Here is a 20,596-nt window from a genome sequence, read left to right as displayed (position 1 = left end):
TATATTAACTAACTAAACCTATTCTAGCTACATATTTGATACAGAAACATTCATAAAAACTGCATGTATCCAGCAAAGCCTCCAGTGAGCTGTTACACTGCACCAGAATACCCAGAAGAAATAGATTTCTTTAAAGCCACACATAAAGCTATCAAATCTTCTAAGATATGGATTTCTACTGGGAAGAACATATTAGCATCAATTACTAATTTATGCAAAGTTACCCTCAACTTCATCAATCTACATTAATATTTTCATTTAACACACATACATACAATGCTGGTTAGTTAACTCAAATTCTCTGATTTTTGATCAGACAAAATTGACACTGAATAAATCTGAGTGACTAGACAGATGCATTCCAATAGATCTTGAGATCTACAGCCAGTAGCAATGAGAAGAGGTCTATGATCTTGGTATTGAATCAAAGATGCAACCCCAGTTTACCAGCAGCTCATTCCTGAAACAACTCATCCATGTGCAAGACCAGAGTGCTCTTTGCTGGTAGGGATTGCTTTGGAAAAAAAGGTAATACAGGGAATAATCACCAGCTCTTCTCAACAGCTTAGGTAACATTAAAGGAAGCTGCCATGTAGAAAGCCACATCATACCCTTAGATAAATCACATGTGCAAAGTAATCAATGACTAAAAATAGTATTAAAAACAGTATAGAGATTTCCACAAAACATTTCATGGTAAGGCCATGCCATGAAAAAAAATCCAAAGGAATGATCAGATCTACAATACCTTCTGTGGCTTAAGTTAAAAAACCTGCTATTTAATGTCTGTAGAATTTCACTGTAAGCTAACTGCTACTGTATCTTTAACAGTCTTATCATCCTAATTTGTTCTATAGGGCTGGGCTGTCCTGGAAATGTATTTTTCAGTGTTCAGGCCTTCAAAAACAGAATGTATACAGCAAACCAGGAATTCACAGTTACTTCCTACATTTGCTGTTCTTGAAATCTAACAAGACCAATCAAAGTGGCAAAATTGAGACTTGAAATATACAAAATGCTGTGGGAGTAACTCTGAATTTCAAAGAATACAAATCATCTTTGGACTACTAACATATTAAGTAAGAAGGCCTATACACATCTCTATCTCAGTAAAATGACAAAGCAATTCCTATCTCATTGCTTCATCAAAGAGGAAGTTAATTTTTAAAAGAGCCTAGCATACCTAAGGCATATTCTATATTTTAATGCCTTTATTTCAATAAAAAGTGCATTCTTGAATTTCTCTGGATAGCCTAATGCCTCAGAAAAACATCAGAAAAACCAAGTTGAATGTATTTTCTTTTTTGAACAGGCTAAATATAATTCTTCCCTGGTGGATGAGTGAGGTTTTACTGTGCATTACTGCTACACAGCTACTGTTCCCTTCTTCCTTTGTATTTCAGTTCTCCATGCATTTTGTCTGTGAACATCCCCTTGCCTCCTAGCAGTAAAACTGAGCATCTCATTTTCTTAATTACTTTTTCCAAGCAGAAAATACCCAAAACATAAAGGGGAGGAAAACAAAGGCCAAAAACCACTGGTAATTTTCCACCATTTCCACTTATTTTCTTCTGATCTAAGTATCATGCTCCATTTCACTACCTAAAGATGGAAAAGGTATGAAGACTCTCTGAAATCCAATACTGATAGCTGCAATATGTTTTTAGAGCTAGGTTAGCTAAAGTAGGACAGGAGTCTTCATGGCTTGCAGCAAAGAAAAAGCATATGTATGTATGTGTAGTGAGGAGAAAAATTACTTAAAATAAAGGAAAATGCTCCTGGGTAAGGTTCTCTGTTATCTATGTCAATCTCTTCAGTTCAATCTTTTCCTACCAATATTTTGGCTTTTCTGCCACACTAATTAAAAATCACAGAATAGCTATGAGAAACATTACCTTCCTAAAAGTAACTGCTACCAAAAATGATCACAAATTATTAAACCCAGAGCGTATTTATGAGGCAAAAGAAAACAAAAACCAACCATGACAAAAGTATTTAAATAGGACCAAATGTGTAAATGCACTTGGCAAGGACAACAGTGCAGACAGCATGGGAGCTGCAAACCTCTAACTGAATTCTTTGCTAAAGGAGTCCTGAATGCATGTTACATTTGTAACAAGTGAAGACAGTTATAGGGTGGAACCTGAGATACCAAAGCCGAGTTTTATTCAACTCCTCTGTCACTTTAACAGTAGAATTTCACACTTTTTACTGTCTGTTATATCCTTCAGGTTAAATTACTCCAGGCCCCTAGTTTAAACAGAAGTAAGCCAAAGATCACCAGGGGTTCCTTCCCACTTCATCCTTTTTTTGGAATTCTCTGATGATATGTCTCACTTAACAAGGTGTGCAGAACAGTTCTCCATGTATGAACCAGAATTATTTTTCAGCTCACTACAAATGGGAAGAAAAATGTTTTCCCACAGAATTTCACTGTAGACCAGGATAAGCTAAATGAAAATATTTTCATTTGGTTCAATGTGATATTTTGTTTTGAGTCAGAAAAACAATAAGCTTTTGTGACTTGGGTTCAATAGCATAGGTTAAAAATGTCCCAGAATAAGGAACACATATTTTTAAAGGTGATTTTGATTTAGACCATTTCCTGAGCTCATTGCAAATGCAATGCTCAGCTCTGCAACTTATTTGAGCTAGGATCCAAACAGCTGCTTTTAAAATATACAGAAAGATGGTGAAAAGATCTACCTTATACAAAGTCTAATGTGCACATAAGACTAAGAAGACAAAAAAGGAACATGAAGAACTCTAAATGACAGGAAGTAGCATGTGCAAAAGAATCTTAAAGGATGGAAGGTACCCAAGAAAGTTTCTGAGAAACTTGTTGCCTAGTTGCAGAAAAAAGAAAAAATATCTATCCTGAAAGACAGAAGAGCCTGTATCTAGAGCAAAACAGTCTGTTATTTATTTAGCTATGAATCAAAGGAGTATATTTGTATAAGATGAAAGAGAAGCACTATCTTGTCCTTGCTGATTGCAATTTGCATTTAGGGATACTGGGGTTTGGATACAAAATTTTCTGTGCAAACAAGATCTGTACTCAATTTCTCCATTTTTTGGCAGATCCAGGTAGGTCCCTCAAAAAAGCACAGGCAGAAGGAGGGGAAGAAGAAAAAGAGAGAAATTATTTTTAAGGGTAGCACATCATAGGCATCAAATGTTTGAAAGGTAATGTGCACAAACTGCCATATGATCAATCCAGCTGTACAAAATCCTGTACAATTTTGCTTTCAACATCAACTGTATGTGGCCCAAAATACACCTCAATCTATGGAATTTTTTTTAATGATCTTAGCTCTGCAAGAGAGTTGTTACTTATGAGGTATTTTATAAAACCAGTACAACAGCAGGGAAAGAGCCCCACAGTAGTAGGTGATATATCATGCTTCTGAAAAAGTGTAATTGTTTCCTCTTGATAACATTTGAAAAACTCACATTCCACTTCTCAATCAAGATATCTGAAACCAATACTGTCAGAGCAGGAGTGGGAAAAGGAAACAGAGAGAGAATCTCTGATTAGTGCATCCTACAGAAGAATGAACCAACTAGTAATTATCTCCTCTAAGGGTCAGACCTTACTGAAGAATCTCACAAATAGGTGATGCACTACCATCAACTCTAAATTCTCTACTTTGATTCAAAATAAGCACAGGAGGATGTGAAGAAAGCAGTGAAACAGACAAAGTGCTGTTGAGTGACTTTAAAAACACATCTCATGACTGTGACAACAACACTACTTGCTAAGTTTTAGAATAGTCACAATTTTTGAAGAGTGTATTGAACAGCATGGAGTAGAAGGATGGGAAAGGACAGTCCACTTATGAGACATGTTCTTATTCTGCTCTTAGACCCACAGATACCAGGCTAGCAAGATATGTGACAACACTGAAAATAGCCTTAAACAAAAAAATTAAAAAGTGTTAAACTGCAAAGAGTAAACCAAATGCAAACCAAACTGAAAAGCCAAAACCACAGTCTCAAAATGAGAGGAACTGCACAGGATGGGGTGTTGCCACCAGGTAGGGAAATCTAAGCTACTAATCTCAAAACAATTTGTGAAACATTCTTATAAGGAAGCAACACAGAAATTTCTTTCCAAGAAAGGCAAAGACAGTCTAAGCTTTCACTAACTATGTTTCTGGCAGATTCAAGTCACACCAGGCCAACAGATGATGTAACAAACAAACAAAAAAAACCCCTAAGAACAAAAAACATCACATAAAACCCAAGACATTCTCAAACACCCCAACCTCCCATCTTCCTCTCAGTGCACTTATATTAAACATCTCACAAATCCAAGGAAGTTAGCAGATTAATCCTCTTAATTTACTACAGAATGTTTCTTCCTTTTTCTCAACACTCTGTGCTTAACTACACAAAGAGAAATAAGAAAACTCACTTTCTAGAGTAATTTCCACAGTGTGATGCTAACAAACCAAATTTTTTAGCAGTGTAACAACAGAAAATTTGGAAAATTTATCAGACTTTAAATGATGCCAAATGCCATTGAAAACAGTTTTGAGCACAGTTTCTGTTATTTCTATTAAGTGTATATTCATTCTGTAACAATTACCATCTGGAGAATTCACAGACTTACATAATTTTATAGTTTTGCATGGGATCATTAAAAAAAAAACCCCTACCAGACAGAAATACAAAGAAAATGTTTCTTCTATATTCAATCACCCTCCAAAAAACTAACAAATTACACACAGCATGGCAGTAAAGAAATTACAATGAATGCATGAATGCATAACACGGAGCCCCTTCTATAAGAGTGATTCAAGTAAATATGAGTACAGGTTAAATACTGTCAATGCTGCACATAATAAGAATTTCTTTCTACACTACAGAAATACACATACAGACTAATAGTTACATTTAATGATTTTTACAGATGAAAACACTACTACTACAACAACAGGACAAAACATGAACTTTGAAAAAGGAAAACAAGGACAAAACTAACACTGACAAAGAAAGGCATAAGACGAAAAATACCAGGTTAGATCTTGCAGTGTAGTATATGTCTTCTGAATTGTCCAAAAAATCGCTACTGTCAGGCTGTTCATTAGATAGAGATCAAGAAAAGCAAATTATTTATATTGTGACTGAAAGCCAGATGCACATAAAGGTAAATTTTCTTGCTAAAAAAAAAGAGATACTGAAAGTTAGTTAGTTGAAACTCAAAACCATGTTAAGACAGTTCTTTCAATGGAGGTAAAACATAGCTAAGGGAATGGTCACATCATCAAACACCAAAATGATGAATTACTGTTCATCAGCTGAGCTGTGATAATGTGTGACAAACTGTCCCAGCAAGAGTCCAGTTCAACATCTCAGTGCAGCACTGACAGTAACTTCTCATGCTGCAGGGGTCCAGGGCTTTGTGCACTCACACACATAAGTAACTGAGTGTAAGTTTAAGCCTGCTTGGTGAGATAGAAGCAAAAGCATCAGAACTCCTTTAATGAAAACAGATCCACACTGTTACTGCTGGAGGAAGAGACAGTCATCTCCCACTTCCATTTCAAAGACTTCCTATGCCAGAGTGGGCAGATTGTTACAAACTTCTCCCACAGGCTGGTTTGTGCTGAGGCTCTTAGCTAAAGCTTCCATTCTTTGAATAGGTCACTTGTTTGCAGTTTGCCATGCCAATTTAAATTGTCCATTGGTGCTTCAGCTAATCTATATGTTTTTAATTTGGCCTCTGGACCCAACATCACATCTATATCAGGTATGCATGCTCTTTCTGACATAAAGCATGGAGCAGTTAATTTTCCTCCTCAGAAAGATTCAAACAGTTACAGGTGTTCTGTATAGACAGGGAGATGAGGCAAGTTCCTCGGGCATGTTTCACATATGCAACATCTGACCAGAACAAACAATGCTAAGACATTTTCTTATCGCAGAATTCGTCTGGATGGTTCCGGTCCCTTCACCGAGCAGCAAGAACTTCTGAGATTCCAAAGTACAAAGGTCCTGACTGCTAACACACAGTGCAGGAAAAGGCTCAATTCCTCCCTTCAACAACACCTGTCAAAGAACTGCTCTCAAAAGCTGTGCTTTCAACCCCTTAGAAAATCTCTCTCCAGTTTAGCAACGCAAGTTCCTGAGGCGCAATAAAAGCACCACTGCTCCATGGAGTTATCCACTATGGTTTATCCACCACTGCTCCATGGAGTTATCCACTGTATCATCAGTGACTGATAAAAAGAAAGAAATGGGAAAAGTATTTTTAAAACTTCAAGATCTCCACTAACATATTTTTACGACTATAACTCTGTGTGTGTATAAATAAAACTGTTAATGAGAAAAAACATGACAGTTTCAACTATACAATGCTTCCAATTGTATTTTCTTTACAACAGGGAAGCAAAGACAAAATAACTTGGAATCAGTTCAAAAATAATTTTGAGTTAAATGATGGGGTTGTAGTGGAAGCACTGCCTTCATTATCATACTTAATAAAAACTTACATAACCAGGGCTCCTAAATAATGCTGTTATGCAGTTATGCCAAGGTCTAAGCAACACATCTGAAATACTTGTCTAAATCCCATGTGTCATTTGGTAAGCTGCTCTCCTCCATCTCAAACAGTCACTAGAAACTAAGGCTCCCTGTCCAGCCAGTTCTGAGGACAAGCAAGATTAAATACAACCTCTTACACCCAGAGTCTGCTGACCCCCTAGCAAAAGGCAAAGCACTTGGAAGGATTATTTCAGTACAACCACAGAGCACCACAAGGAAGTCTGCGTCAGAAATCCGACTCACATGTGGTTTGTAGACTACAGAAGTACATTCCTAAGTACACACCCTTCCAAAAACCAACTCTGAGCAAAGTCAGTGTCCCTCCCACATATTTACTATGCCAACTTTTTCTCCTGAACACCTGCCTTAGAAAAACAGAGAGAACACATAAGTCTGCAGTGAGGAAGCAAAGGAGTGTCTTTTTATCTTGAAGAAATTGCCCAAGTGCACAAATGTGGAAAGCAACAGTCTCCATAGAAGAGAGGAAGCTACTGCAATTGTGAGACTGCACAGACACCTCTTCCCTCACAGCTTGAGTTCTCACACCCCTTGTACTGATGGGTCCACAGGAGGAAACCATTGGCAACACACCTTGACAGAAAATAGCTGCCAGACTCAGCATGGCTCAGCTGTGATGCAGGGCCACAGAAGGATTATTCACAGAGGAGTCTTTTAAAATGCATCATACCTCTTCCCCAAGCTCTCAATTTTATTAATTCCATTGTCAATACAAGAACAAGGGGGAGAAGCAGATGAGTACACACAAGAATTCTACAATCAAAAAAATAACTCTGCAAATAAAGGGAATGGTATACTGGGCAGTAAGGGATAAAGGATAGAGGAAACCTGCAACACAAAGGGCTGTTGCTTAGCACATACAGCACACCTGGCAGAAACCACAAATAAGGTGGTTTGCTGCCTATAGTGAATATAATGGCACAAAAAACCCACTATGTTGCAACTTGTCAGTAAAATCACTAACAAGTTCAGTAGTACCAAGGAAACATGCTATGTATCTTGGATTTCTCCTCCCCTACAGATATTTGTAGGGATTAATGTGTAGTGCACAGCCCATGCTGCTTGTTACTCACAAATTCATGATGTGGCTCTGTCTCTTTCCTCAATGGCGGATCAAACTTTACTTGGCCAACTAAAGAGGAGAAATGGAAAACAAGAAGTTGGACTCCAGTTAGAAAAGACTTAGCTCCAAAGGCTAACAAAAAGAAAAAATCAGTTTAAAGAGTGTATCATATCCCCACTGGCAGAAACTTGTGACACATGGGCATATCAAACCTGTGACTGCTAGAGAACCTAATGGGCACAGAAAGTACTCTTTTATCACAAAGACAGCCCAATCGGCATTTGCCTCACCTTCTCATTAGAAGGAACAGGAAAACCACTGAGCACAGTGTCCTCCTCAGAGGTGCAATACAGCTGTACTTTACAGAAAAAACTCTCCATGATGTGAATTCACTATTGGACCTGTTCTTCTGAGAGACTCACGAGCACTAAAGAGTCCTGAATGAAGTTTGGTGTGAATTCACCAAATCTTCCAGGACAACTCTTTGGCAGGACTTCTTGAACACTCCTACACTTGATTTTACCTTAAGAAAAGACAGCTAAAGCTCTAAGTATTTAATTCAAGCAAAATAATTACTAGAATTTGGGGAATGGAGTCTGCTTTTAATGGTCAATCAACCTCCTCCCTTTCTGACCTCTGTGTGACTGTTTAAATTCAAAAGCAAATCCAAGATACTAAATTAAGGAAGAAAGAATAATCCATTCTGTTATCCAGCTGAATCTGGCATTGGTCTGAATATCTTTCCTGGAGTAAAATATAAAACAATGTCTATAAGCTCTCAGAAGAGCTCAGGCTGTGTCTTGTTCAGTTAAGATGAAACAATAATGAACTTTGCTGAAGTGCTGACAAAGGGTGTATAAAAATATTTTACACATCTTATATCCTTAAGTGAAACAGCCTAAGCTTTTATTTTCCGATGTATCACTAAAAATGTTTCTATGTATGTCAGATACCCAAAATACCAGCTGAAATAATATCAATGATTAAATACATCATATTGTCACATTACACATGCTTACAGTTTATTTCAGAGCGTGTCTTTTCTTCTCTCCCATTTCTACTTGTTGAATGAATTCTGTGAGGCACAACGAGAGGCTAGAAGGGAAAAATAAAATATTTAATACCAAAATATATTCACTTGAAACCTTGTATTGTGTAATACTTTTTAGCAGGCTTCTTTAGCATAACATAAAAAAGGAAAAAAAAAATCAAGTGAAAGCTAAATGTAAAGATTGTATGTATTTTTTAATATATTAAAGTTAGAATTATTTGGAGACATTTTAACTGTTGAGTGCCTTCAGTATAAGGGATTTTAGAACACTGCATTTGAGCAAGTAAAGCTAATGCTGGCCAGCTTTTCTCTTTGCTCATACAGCATTTTCTTTTTTCACTATTCAGTTTAAGGGTATTACTAGTTTTTAAAATAAGCAGTAAGACAAAATCTGACTTACTGGCAGATTTCACTCCATGAGATACTGAAATAATTTTCCCAGCTTTTAACTTAAACTGATTTCTAAAATGTCATCAGTTACATTATTTAAGCAGATGAGGAATTTACCTGAGGTTTTCAAAGCTGACTAGAAAGAAGTATTCCTAGTACTCCTGTACTGTGTAGCACGACAGATAGCAAAATTTCTACAAATTCACCTTCATATTTATATTCCACTTCTATTTTTTCCCTGAATTTCCATTTACTTCTCTACAGGATGAAGTGTTCTGCACTTCAAGACCTGGCTTTCTTTTTTCGCCTCTGTTGGATTTTCTCTCTTCTTTCTACATTCACCACTGCAAGCTCCCTTAGAAATGTGGGGGCACCCTTTTTCTGCATTCTGCACCCTTGTTCACTGCTTCAGGGTCCATGGTGAGCATCTTTGCATGTGAATCACCCTTTTGTTACTAATACTATTGTTGCTGTACTTTCACAGAGTCATGAATAGCTCAGAGACTCTATTTATTCCTAAAATACAATCTGCAAACATGATTTCCCTTCTCCCCTTTGCACCACACACTACTTCCTTCATTCCTGTTAGGACCCAACACATACACATGATGTTTCACCTCCCATTTTTGTTCACTTTGCTCTTTCTTGAAACTTCAGAGATTTACAGACTGTGGATGTGTATTTTCTCCACTCTCACCAGCAGTTTTTTTTTGTTTCTCACAGCTTGTGTTAATTTTTCCTTTCCACAGTTCCATTTTGTCTATTGTGCACTCTTCAGGCTTTGAAAATGGTTGGCTACAGCATGTCAAGATTTGATCTGATACCATGTCCTGAAAGGTTGCTCATTTATAATCTTTCATTAAGAGGCACTGTCTGGTCATGTCTGATGTGCGTGCATCTGCAATTCCAGTGCCAGGAGCCCAGCTGGAGCAGGGCTAGGAGGTATTTTCACCTTTGCAGCAATACCGTGTGAGCACCCTGACACAGATGCCTGTGTTGCACTACAGACAGAGGCTGTTCTCCTATCATCTTCTCCATGACCACAGAAGTACATTCAGGGTCAAATCTTCATCCCTCAGTCATGAGGACAAAGTCCTCAAGTCACCTTGAAATACCTGCACTGACAACAGGCTGATACAAACACCTGACATCTGAGCTGTGTAGGAGAACAAAGGAATGTCGGTTAACTTCCTGACACAATTGCCATTTGGGCACAATTCCCATCATGGCACAGATCTCAAAAGCATCTTACCCCCAAAATTTGCAGTGTGCTAAGCATAAAACATGAACACCTTCCTCTGTGCAACCTTTTCAGCTAATATCACATTCATCCTGGGAATCACTGTCATAGAAATAGGGAGAACAGGCAATCGTCAACATCTCCTAAGCCCAGAGTCCCAAAGCAGCGATCCTGCCCATGACTGAATAGGAAATTAAGTGAAGCCCTCCATGAGCTGGGGTAGGGAAAAATACTGGAAATGCCAGTTTCAGATACAGTTGCTAAATGAACAACAGCTGCATGAACAGAAGAACCTTTTTAATTACACCCAAATAATAGGATGAGTTTTAGTTTTCACACATTAAAGACTTCCCCTTTGAGTTTCGAATTATTTAAAAATGTAGCATGGTACTCCTCAGAGTGGTGGCAAATTCAGATGTGCTTCACAGCTCTGCAGACTATCCAAGCAGTAACAGATTGCATCCTCCTAAAAGCAGCACAGGCCAGATGAAGACCTGTCACCACAGTGAGCAGCAGACTGACCTTCAAAGACCACTGACAGACAGAAAAGCTCTCTCATCTCCAAAAAAAGAAAAACAAGCCACCAAAAAACTTTAAAACATAAACACGACCACCCAAAAAAATCTATAGCTGTAAACAAATTGGGGAGTAGGTCTGAAGCTCTCAATTCTCAATGGTGTTTTTGGATATGTTATGTTGTACCACATTTTGTCACTTCTTTTGATTTTTGATGGATGCATTCAGGCAATTGTGACAAGCACAGGACTGGCCAATCCCTATATTAACATCTCCAGCTGCCTGTGTGAGCAGGTGAGTTTTGAAGAATGTTAAATTGTGCATAAAAGAAGCACATACACTTCCTACTACACTTGTTTTTATTACCAGAAAGACCACAATGCCAAGATTGCCCTGCCTATCATCTGAAATACAAAACTTGCTGAGCTTCTCCCCAGAAAAGACACAGCTTTTGCTCCTGATACCACACTTCATTACAGGGTAATTGATAAGTCACACAGCAGACAACAGAAGAGCCCTCTTAATGCTAAGTCACAAGGGACATATAAGAGGGAACACTATTTTGTAAGCTAAGAAACACCTCTTAAAGGGCCTCACAGCTCTCACTCATCACTGAGCAGTGAGAGAACTAAAGGACAGTAAAGAGCTTATGCTGAGAAGATCCAAGTTACTCAGTGCAGACTCCATGTGGAATCAGACATCTTTCTCTTAAGCGACCTGAAAGTCAACCACATTAAGGGAGTTCTTGTGTGTTTGATTTTTAATTTTTTTTTAATCAGAAAAAATCTACTAAATTTTTCTCCCACTCCCACCATGTACATTTGCTTTTAGAAGTACTGACTATTATTTCATCCTTATGCCTTCATCTCTTTCCCTCTTTGGAAAATGTGTAAGCACTGCACTCTATAACACAAAAAATTATCTATTTCACTTTGGCTTCTTCCCACACTTTTTATTTTAGCTTTTAAGAAAGACTTGGTGAAAGTCAGCAGGACTTTGCTGTTCAAGTGCCTAAAAGCTCATTTAACTTGTAAAATCTGAAAAGTCCCTTAAATTAGTTGCCTCTTCTAAGCTTCTTTTCCTCTGAAGGCATTTTTAGATTAGTTTACCCATTAAAAAGAACCAAAAATATGTAATTAAAGAATCAATGGCATTTGTGTTAAAAGGATTACATTTTTTCTTTAAAAGAAAAGGCCATCAGTTAGGGAACTGTAAATATTTGAAAAGTATTCACTAATGTGCAGGAAAGTATGAAGACAGGATGGAGTAACAGAGTATCTCTTTTCTCTTATTTATTAAACACTTCAGTCCTGTGCTGTTTATCATCTTACATAAGCAGACTACTCTTTCCCAGCTGTTTGAGCAGAAAATCAGAAACTCTTTGATAAAACTGTAGGTGAAATCAAGTTTCAGAGTATTCTAAGATGGAAAAATACAATCTGCAAAATACACACATCAAACTATTGAACAAAATCAACTACAGGATCATTCTCTTTTACACAGGTTAATGAATCAGTTTTATGAATGCCTTCTTTGCAGATGGAAACATAACTTCACAAAGAAACATACAGCAGAATGCATGACAGAACTCAGGACTGGAAAAGCATATCACATAAATGCTTCAAAATTTTGTTCATTGCTGTTCTTCAACAATTTTGAAACAGTAAAATCTCTTTTTCTTCAATCTTCCCTTCCCAAAAATATAATCATTTTTGCTAAGTGCCTGTATGAGTGAAAGAACAGCACAACTAAAAGTAAAAGCAACCCCTGAGACTATTCCCAGATCACAAAAAGTCCTGGGGCTCAATAAATCACAATAATTTAGTTTTGTTGGCAAACAAAAACTTAATCTGATACTATGATTAGAAGATATTCCTACCTCAGGATCATCATCATCAAAATCGTGGTAAGTGGAATGATCAGGATTATTCATTTTATCCAAAAGTTCAATGGCAAGACTTCGATTTAATGGCTGGGTAACAAAGGGATGCTGAAAGACAGAGGGAAACACAGAGATTAAAATTCCAGCCACTCACACTAAGCATATTTTAATTTTATAACTTTAGAAAAGACCCCTCATACATAAATTTATACCTGTAGCAACTTTTCAGCTGTAGGTCTTTTTTTAGGATTTTTTGTAAGTGCCATTTTCACAAAATGATGGAAACTATTGGACCTGCAAAACAAAGTGCTAAACATTAAAATCAATTTCCAAGTACAGTACATTCACTATCTACTGAAACAAAAAAGCACTTACCATTTCATTTTGTCCTTTAATTTAGGAGGTTGGAAGTTGCTTTTTGTCATTAGAAAAAGTGCTCTGAAAAAAAAGAACAACACCATTTCTGTGGGTATGCTGCAATACATGAGATAAATTATTAAACACTTTATTTAATAGGCAAGAAGAAGCCACATCAGTTTAAGAGACTCAACCAGGACTTTATACATTTATGCACCAGAAGGAGTTGTTACAATTTCTGTCCAATTTCTGTTCACTCAGAACACTCACAGCCCAGTGCCCTTGCAGTACACCCAAAACCCACGAGCACACACAGCCATTTCTTCAAATGGATTATTTAATTAGTTGCATTTACCCACCAAGCTCTAACTCTTTACTAACCTCATTGGATGTAGGTCAAACATTGGAGGCTGAAGTTCAGCAAGCTCTATTGCAGTTATTCCAACTGCCCACAGATCACAGAGTTGGTTATAGCCACCTTTCCTTTCTACTGCAGCAACTTCTGGTGCCATCCTGAACAGTAAGAGACATTTTTAGGTAAACTTCTCAGCACAAATCAAACATTCTTTGTACACATAGTATTCTCTTCCTTAAAGCTCTCAATTGATAAGGTCACAGTATATTATAGATATACACACACAAGTGAGTGTGTAAAAAATTATGCAATATACACCTGAAGTTTCCCTCAGTCACCTTCTGATAACTAACAGACAGTTTCTACAATGGTCATTCAGCAGGAAGTGGATGAAATCAATCTGTCTCAGACTAAATACTACTCAAAAACCAAAGACCCTGAAGTACAATTATTCAACTACAATAAAATCCACATAATACCCAAATTTATATATTGCCCAGAAAGTGATCCATTGACTTTGAAGAAAAGAATTCTAACAAGAGAAAAAGCAATAAAATGTCAGCTTTCTTGTACCCTGAAAGCATGAGACTCATTGTCACCTCGGTATACAGCACTCCCTGTTTGTAAAGTCTGTCTCACTCATGTCAGGTGACCTCTTTATGTCAACAAAGTGGTTTCACATTCTTAGGTGGCAAAAATGAACAAACGTAACTGGCACATAAATACCTAAAGGAAATTATTCACTTGGAATTGTCACATGTTTTTAATGGCCAAAGTGAAGTATGAATTTGATTGTTCTATGTAGCCCTACAAGGTGGCCAACATGGTAGTATTTCTTAGCTTTAAGCTTTATCACTCCTGATCACCTGCAAAGTAGCACTAAATAACTCATAAATGTAACACAGATGTAACAGTCACTTAGAGAGTGCTCCAGGAGATCATCAAGCAGCATCTCAACTGATGCACTATTCAAATACAGATATCCTGTGGTCACAGCACTGAGCCTGCCAGAGCTCAAAAAGTGTTTGGACAATGCTCTCCCACACATGGTGTGACACTTGGGGATGTCCTGTGCAGGGCTAAGAGTTGGACTCAATGGCCCTTGTGGGCCCTTTCCACTCCTTATCTGTAGATCTGAAAACATCAGCAGGTTTGGTGGTAGAACTTACTTCATGTTTGTAAAACTAAACTATATTACAAACATTTCTTCCAGAGTTCATTAAAATCCCCATCACTCTAAATCAAAAACGAGGGAGTTACCACAGGAGAGGGGGAACATGAGTTAAACATTTAAATGGAAGGGGGGTTACAAGCACTGCAGTTCACCTGCCCTGAGACACATGTAGATCTAATGACCACTAAAACCTTCACATGGCCTGTTTCAACTAAATTTTCTTCTCTGCAATCTCAAAAATTTTGCTTCCTTGATTCTGCTCTCAAATCTCTCAGAAGCTTTGCAAAGAACAACTGATGCTTTTCATCAGCATTTAACCTATGTAATACTTTCAAAGTTATTATTTAAGGTCATTTGAGAAGCCTGGCAGGATTTGAAAGTTACAGGACTTTCAAGCACTGAGGTCACCCAGACTTCTTGGGAGAGAGACACAAACCAATCACATAATCATGACTGATGGGTGTTTGTGCTATTCTGAAAGGGAAGTGAAGCCTTGGTGTGAAGAAAAATGCTAAAAATACTGTGCTTGGCTATTTCAAGTCAATACTTGAACATAGGGTTTTTCATTATATATATTTTTATCTTGCACCTACTATGCTGTCAGACTACAGAATTTTAGTATTTGTCTGTGAAACATATCACAAAAGTGCTGATTTACAGAAGAGAATGTCTCATGTACTTCAAGGTGAAAGGGGACAACCACTTTCAGCCAGAAAAGGATTAAATGAAAGGCAGAACTCCAGATAAGAAAAATTACACACACTAGTTTAATGGGGAGGAATAGAGGTGCAGCATAGGTAGAACTGTATCACAGAATTCAATCAGTTTAGGTAAAAAAGGGAGAAAATGGCTTAGAGAAACAGTTCACAAGTGGCAAAAGTCTGTGCATCTGTGAGGACAAAGGAAACTCATCAAGTAGAAAAGCTGTATCTAGGCTGGAGGGGAAATAACATAAAATACCAAAATGAAAAATCAGGGAATAAAAAATACTTAAGATTAAAAGCAAGATTAAACTTGCTTTAAGTTAAAAGCAAGCAAAATTGCTGTTAGTTTTTAGGTTTTACTAAATGAAGATAAATTAGTCAACAGTGATATGGCACTACAGAGTCTTTCAAGTTTTCAGAGCATTAAAGCCTCTTCCCTGACACTCAGCTAATTCAGGAACTGGATATTACTAATTTGGAATAAGTAACACAGAAATGATCACCAGAAAGTCTGACACAGCCTTTAGAGGTTAGTCTACCCAGGAATGACAGAGCATGCCTTTATCACAATTTTTCAACAGTATTATATGTGTTACCATTATATTAATGGTCAAGTAAAAAACAGTTACCAATATGGGGTGCCAATGAAGGATTTCCTTTTGGCAATTGTAGCTGTTATCTGTGCAGATACTCCAAAATCAGCTATTAAAAAAAGAAAGCAAAAACAAAATGACAGTTAACAAGTGATATGAAGTAATTAATTGTTAATGAACACAAGTTTAGTTTCCCCACTGTTAAGAGGTCCTTAAATATACTGGAAATATTTAACAAAAAATAAAAACCAGAAGCAAATAATAGAAACTTGGTCTGTCTCAGATACCATTGGTCAGCTCCCCTCAGTCACTTGCCAGACATGCACACCAATGTCCCTTAGAGACACAAGGAAGAGCAGGCTGGCACAGAAGACATAACAGGTACGTGAAGGGTTTCATAAGACAGAGCACCTCATTTTGTGTTATCAAAGAGATTCTTTCAGATAAGCTTTTAAGGTACATTTCACATTTAAGGACTCTGGATGGAAGATTTTACTAAAAATTTATAAACCCCTGTGATTTAACTTTTTTTTTTCCTTTACAATATCAGGTCTTTTACCTCACTGTTCCAAAATTACTCCAACTAATCCTCAGATACTAACTCAATGGTTTAGTTAGATACCACCAGCAAGATAAAAAGAATTCTGATATTCAGTAACCCCTTACATGAACCATCACCTCATTAAACAAAACAGAGCATGCTGCTCCTTAGAGCACATAAAAAGATTAATTTTTAAGCACTAAGATATATTAACTCACCTAATTTTACATGTCCATTATCCGTTAAAAGAATGTTTGCTCCCTTTAAAAAAAGAAAAGTTTACTTAAATTAAAACATGCCAATTCCTCCAATCCAACATTAAAAAAATAAATGCGTGGGATCTTACAGCAAATTAGGGGCCAAAGACAAAGCAAGGATTGCGTTCAATAAATCTGCAGCCTTATCAAGGAAATCTTTGTGAAATTAGCAAGGTGCCATTCTGTTATTAAAAAATCTCCTTGGATATACAGTGTTTTTCATTAATTTTTAGTTAAGCCTATAGTACTACAGAGTTTGCATTGCACACAAACCTCTCAATAAACAGTATTTGCCTGTGCTGATTATTTCTTACTTTTTTCTATTTACAATGACTCAAAGGAAACAGGAACTCAAAAGGTCAAAGTGGAAACAATTTCATTTTCTTTTCATAAGTAGGAGCTCATTTTGTCTTGTTTGAGAGCCATGCTTATAATTACAGCCTTAAGGACCTGCCTCAATAATCAAGCATTTAGCAAAGCTACTTCCGTCCTTATGCAACAGAGATTCTGCTCTTGCTGGACTTGGAGAGGTCATTTTTGTGTGGCTGTGTGTTCCACTCACTTCAGCTCAATAACCAAAATTAACCCAAAGCAGAGGTTTGTATTACAAAATTACAAGGTAAAAGGACTGAGAAAAACCTGATTTGAAGACTGAAACCAGGTACAGGTTGAGCTGAGTGAAGATTAGAGCTGGCTAAACACAGTTCCAAACATCAGCACTGCACTCCCATCAGGTAGATGGAAAGGCAGCAGAGATGAACCTCCAAAGATCTGTGTTTTTACAGATTATGGCTTTTCCCAGAGCAGGAAAAGTCAGGCCTGCAGCTAACTTGGCCCACACTGCACAAGCACAGTTAATGAGCTTGGCAAACAGTTTAACAGCCCTGCTTACATGCTCTTGACCTTGTTCACCTTTCAAGCTAACAGGACAGGTACTCTAAACATGGAACTTAGCTACTGGGGGAAGCAAACACAGTTCAGCAGTCAGGCAATCTGCAGATGAAGACAGTACTTTCCCATGCTCATGAGAACAGATTAAAAAAAAATAATCTTCACAATGCAAGCACTGTAAGCATTTATTAGCACAGTTCTGCTTAGAAAGAGTATCTATGGACTGTATCCTTACAAGCATTCTATGAAGTATAGTAGAAAACATTTAATTTTGGTGCCTGAAGTAATCTTACATTCAGAAATTACTTTTGTGATTGCTCAAAACCCAAATTACTTTTGTGATTGCTCAAAACCCACATATTCTTCTGCAGCCATTGAGAACAACTTGGAATCAGGCTGCATGAAGGCAACTACAGTTAAAGCTGCTGGGGAAAAAAAAGAAACCAAAACCAGCCAAAAAACCAGCACACAACAACACAAAAGAATATGATGATTTACTGTCAGATTTCCAGGAGGAAGCCTGCCAGGTTTGGAAGGGCTTTGGAAAGACTAGGTAGTAAAACTTCAGGAACAAAAAGTCAACAGGAAGCACCAGAAGGAAACTATAACAGAATATAAGAGTCTGAACAAGCCACTTTTGATGTAGCTTTGCTGAGATGGAGATTTAAGTAAGTCAGTACTAATAGCCTGATTTGCAGCACCCTCTCTATTTTTAGCATGCGAGGGAGGGGACAGAAGTAGTCTCCAAGAACTGCACAGAACAGCAGCCTCTGCCCTGCAATCTGCTCACCACGATGCAAGAAGCCAAAGCAAGAGCTCTGCTCACTAGCTAGTTCAAAAAGAAGGATATATGGAGATCCCTGGAAAAGCTGTGGGAAGAGCAAACTTTTCTTTTGCACAGAGCACACACCCTGACAGCCATCTGAATACCTACTGCTCTGGACACCAGCTCATGGCTGAATTCCAAAGCACTAGTCCACATAAACAGTTTGTGTGGTTCCAAGGAAAAGAACAAACTATTTCCTTGAATATATTTTAAAGAAAGATTTTTTTTTTTTGCCTGGTGCAGAAACTTTTATTTCATTCTAATAGATTAAAAATCCCTACATATTCAGAAATGTACTGAAAACTGATGCAGAACAGTAAAGACCACTGGAGGTGATGTAACCTATTTTTAAAGCACCAAAGAAACCTTCAGTTTTTACTTACCTTTATATCTCTGTGCATTTTTCCTTTACTGTGAAGGTAATATAGTCCCTGCATAAAATATTTAAATAGTAATTTAGTACAACATTTTTCATTTGACATACATTTCTTATTTAATTACCACATATATTTAGGATCCAATTTAATCATCTAAATGACTCACTGACTGAAGAACATTTTTATATTTCAGTGTAATTTGCTGTAAATTTGCAGATTCAATAGATGTAGCAGCATATCTAATATCTTTATATAAAGCAGCATACCTAAGCATCTTTGTATAAAGATATTTAGACATTCCTCCAAAACACAGGATAGATGGAAGTAATACCAGTCACCACACCTACTGGAAGAAGAATATTCCTCAAACAAGTTTTTCTCTGGACATGGTAACTGTCACCTTTTTAGACCAAAGTAATTACTGGCAAATGGCCTAGGAGTCTTCTACTCAGCAGTCAGATCACTGGACCACTAGTAAAGCTACCTCCTGTATCATTACATCTTTCAATCAAGCCTAGAAGTGCTGGCAGTGCTTTGGGTCTAACACCAGGCTTCAACTCTATTTCATGGATTTTTGCAAAAGTATTTGGCCGCCTGGGTCTTGTACCAAAACATTTTAAGACTCAACACAAGTTAGGAACTAAGTTTAAATTCTGGAAGAACTCTGTAGAACCAAATCCCTGCATGGCAAATCAGAGACTGTGTCATTTTGGTCATTCTAGGGTTATCTCTAAAATTCTCTTCCAGATGTAAAATCACACATAAATCTTCCTTGCTCTATGACAATGAACCTTCACAAGGCTCCATGTTCATGGGAAATATCCATGTAAAGATTCATATTTTTTGGCCAGTTCATGCAAGACATCAGAGAGTTGACTGCAAAATTTAAAGTGTAATTAATCACAGCATCTACCAGACCACTGCAACAACTGGCATTAGGCAGAGTAGTCCCATGTACACTCCTTAAATCTCTTTTAAGGAGATGCTACTAGCATACAAAGGCCATTAATTCACACACTTTTAGTACTGCCCTGGAAAGAATGTGAAGTCACCATTTTCGAAACTGAATGTCAGAGTTTTATTACTTTAAAAGTCATATTTAAAAGATCTATCTTTTCAGAATCAAATCTCACAGATTCCAGCAAAATGGACAGCAGGTATATTTTGAAAATGGAGGATTCAATGGGCTTCTAAATATGGAAACTGAATGTTAACATCAGCATCCAAGTGAGACTCTGGATTCATGGACAATGGTAGCAAAATTAATGTTGGACAAATCACTTCTGTGGATGGACAATAGCCTATATTCTCAGACTTCTTACTTGAGAAAATGGTGTTCCATTATAAGCTGCAACAAGTTATCTGAAACTACATGCATTATATTTGGTCAGAGTATTATAAACATGTATTTACAGACAATTTAAAATATAGAAAAATGGGTCAATGAATAACATTTAGAAAACACAATATAGTAAGCTTTTTTTCTCACATACAATTTATACATATTAACCAAGATATCTTCCCATACAAATAAATGGCTTCATAAATTCCATTCCAGACTACTTACTCCTCCATATCTAAGAAGATTATGGAATTGATTGATGGACTGTCTGGTGGGTAATGAATTGCTAAATGATTGTATCCAGAGAGCAGTGGTAAACAAGCTCAATGTCCACAGTGACAAGTGGTGTCCCTCAGGGTCCCACACTAGACTTTTCAGTATCTCCACTGTTGATACAGACAGTGGGATCAAGGGCATCCTCAGCCAATGTGCAGAGGTCTCATAAGAAAGATGGGGAGAAACTTTTAGCA

At 37.3% G+C, this 20,596-nt stretch overlaps 1 protein-coding gene across 3 annotated transcripts in view; it reads right to left on the bottom strand.

Annotated features, from left to right (window-relative positions):
- The window catches only part of MAP4K3 (mitogen-activated protein kinase kinase kinase kinase 3), a 65,381-nt gene that overhangs the window by 28,389 nt on the left and 16,396 nt on the right, over window positions 1-20,596 (bottom strand). For 2 of the 3 annotated variants that reach the window (XM_071423732.1, XM_071423742.1), the window contains exons 6-15: window positions 18,791-18,838; window positions 16,652-16,694; window positions 15,929-16,001; window positions 13,448-13,579; window positions 13,085-13,147; window positions 12,922-13,003; window positions 12,707-12,817; window positions 8,650-8,725; window positions 7,641-7,699; window positions 5,020-5,082 (exon numbers count right to left, since the gene is read on the bottom strand). In XM_071423732.1, coding sequence (XP_071279833.1) covers window positions 5,020-5,082; window positions 7,641-7,699; window positions 8,650-8,725; window positions 12,707-12,817; window positions 12,922-13,003; window positions 13,085-13,147; window positions 13,448-13,579; window positions 15,929-16,001; window positions 16,652-16,694; window positions 18,791-18,838 — 750 coding nt within the window. The remainder of the gene's footprint in view (window positions 1-5,019; window positions 5,083-7,640; window positions 7,700-8,649; window positions 8,726-12,706; window positions 12,818-12,921; window positions 13,004-13,084; window positions 13,148-13,447; window positions 13,580-15,928; window positions 16,002-16,651; window positions 16,695-18,790; window positions 18,839-20,596) is intronic. The other variant, XM_071423751.1, reaches the window with a different exon arrangement.

This window comes from Agelaius tricolor, unplaced genomic scaffold, assembly GCF_023055355.1.
Source record: "Agelaius tricolor isolate 1412-34295 unplaced genomic scaffold, bAgeTri1.0.p SCAF_1, whole genome shotgun sequence".
NCBI lineage: Eukaryota > Metazoa > Chordata > Aves > Passeriformes > Icteridae > Agelaius > Agelaius tricolor.
This window is presented reverse-complemented; position numbering and strand designations above follow the sequence as displayed.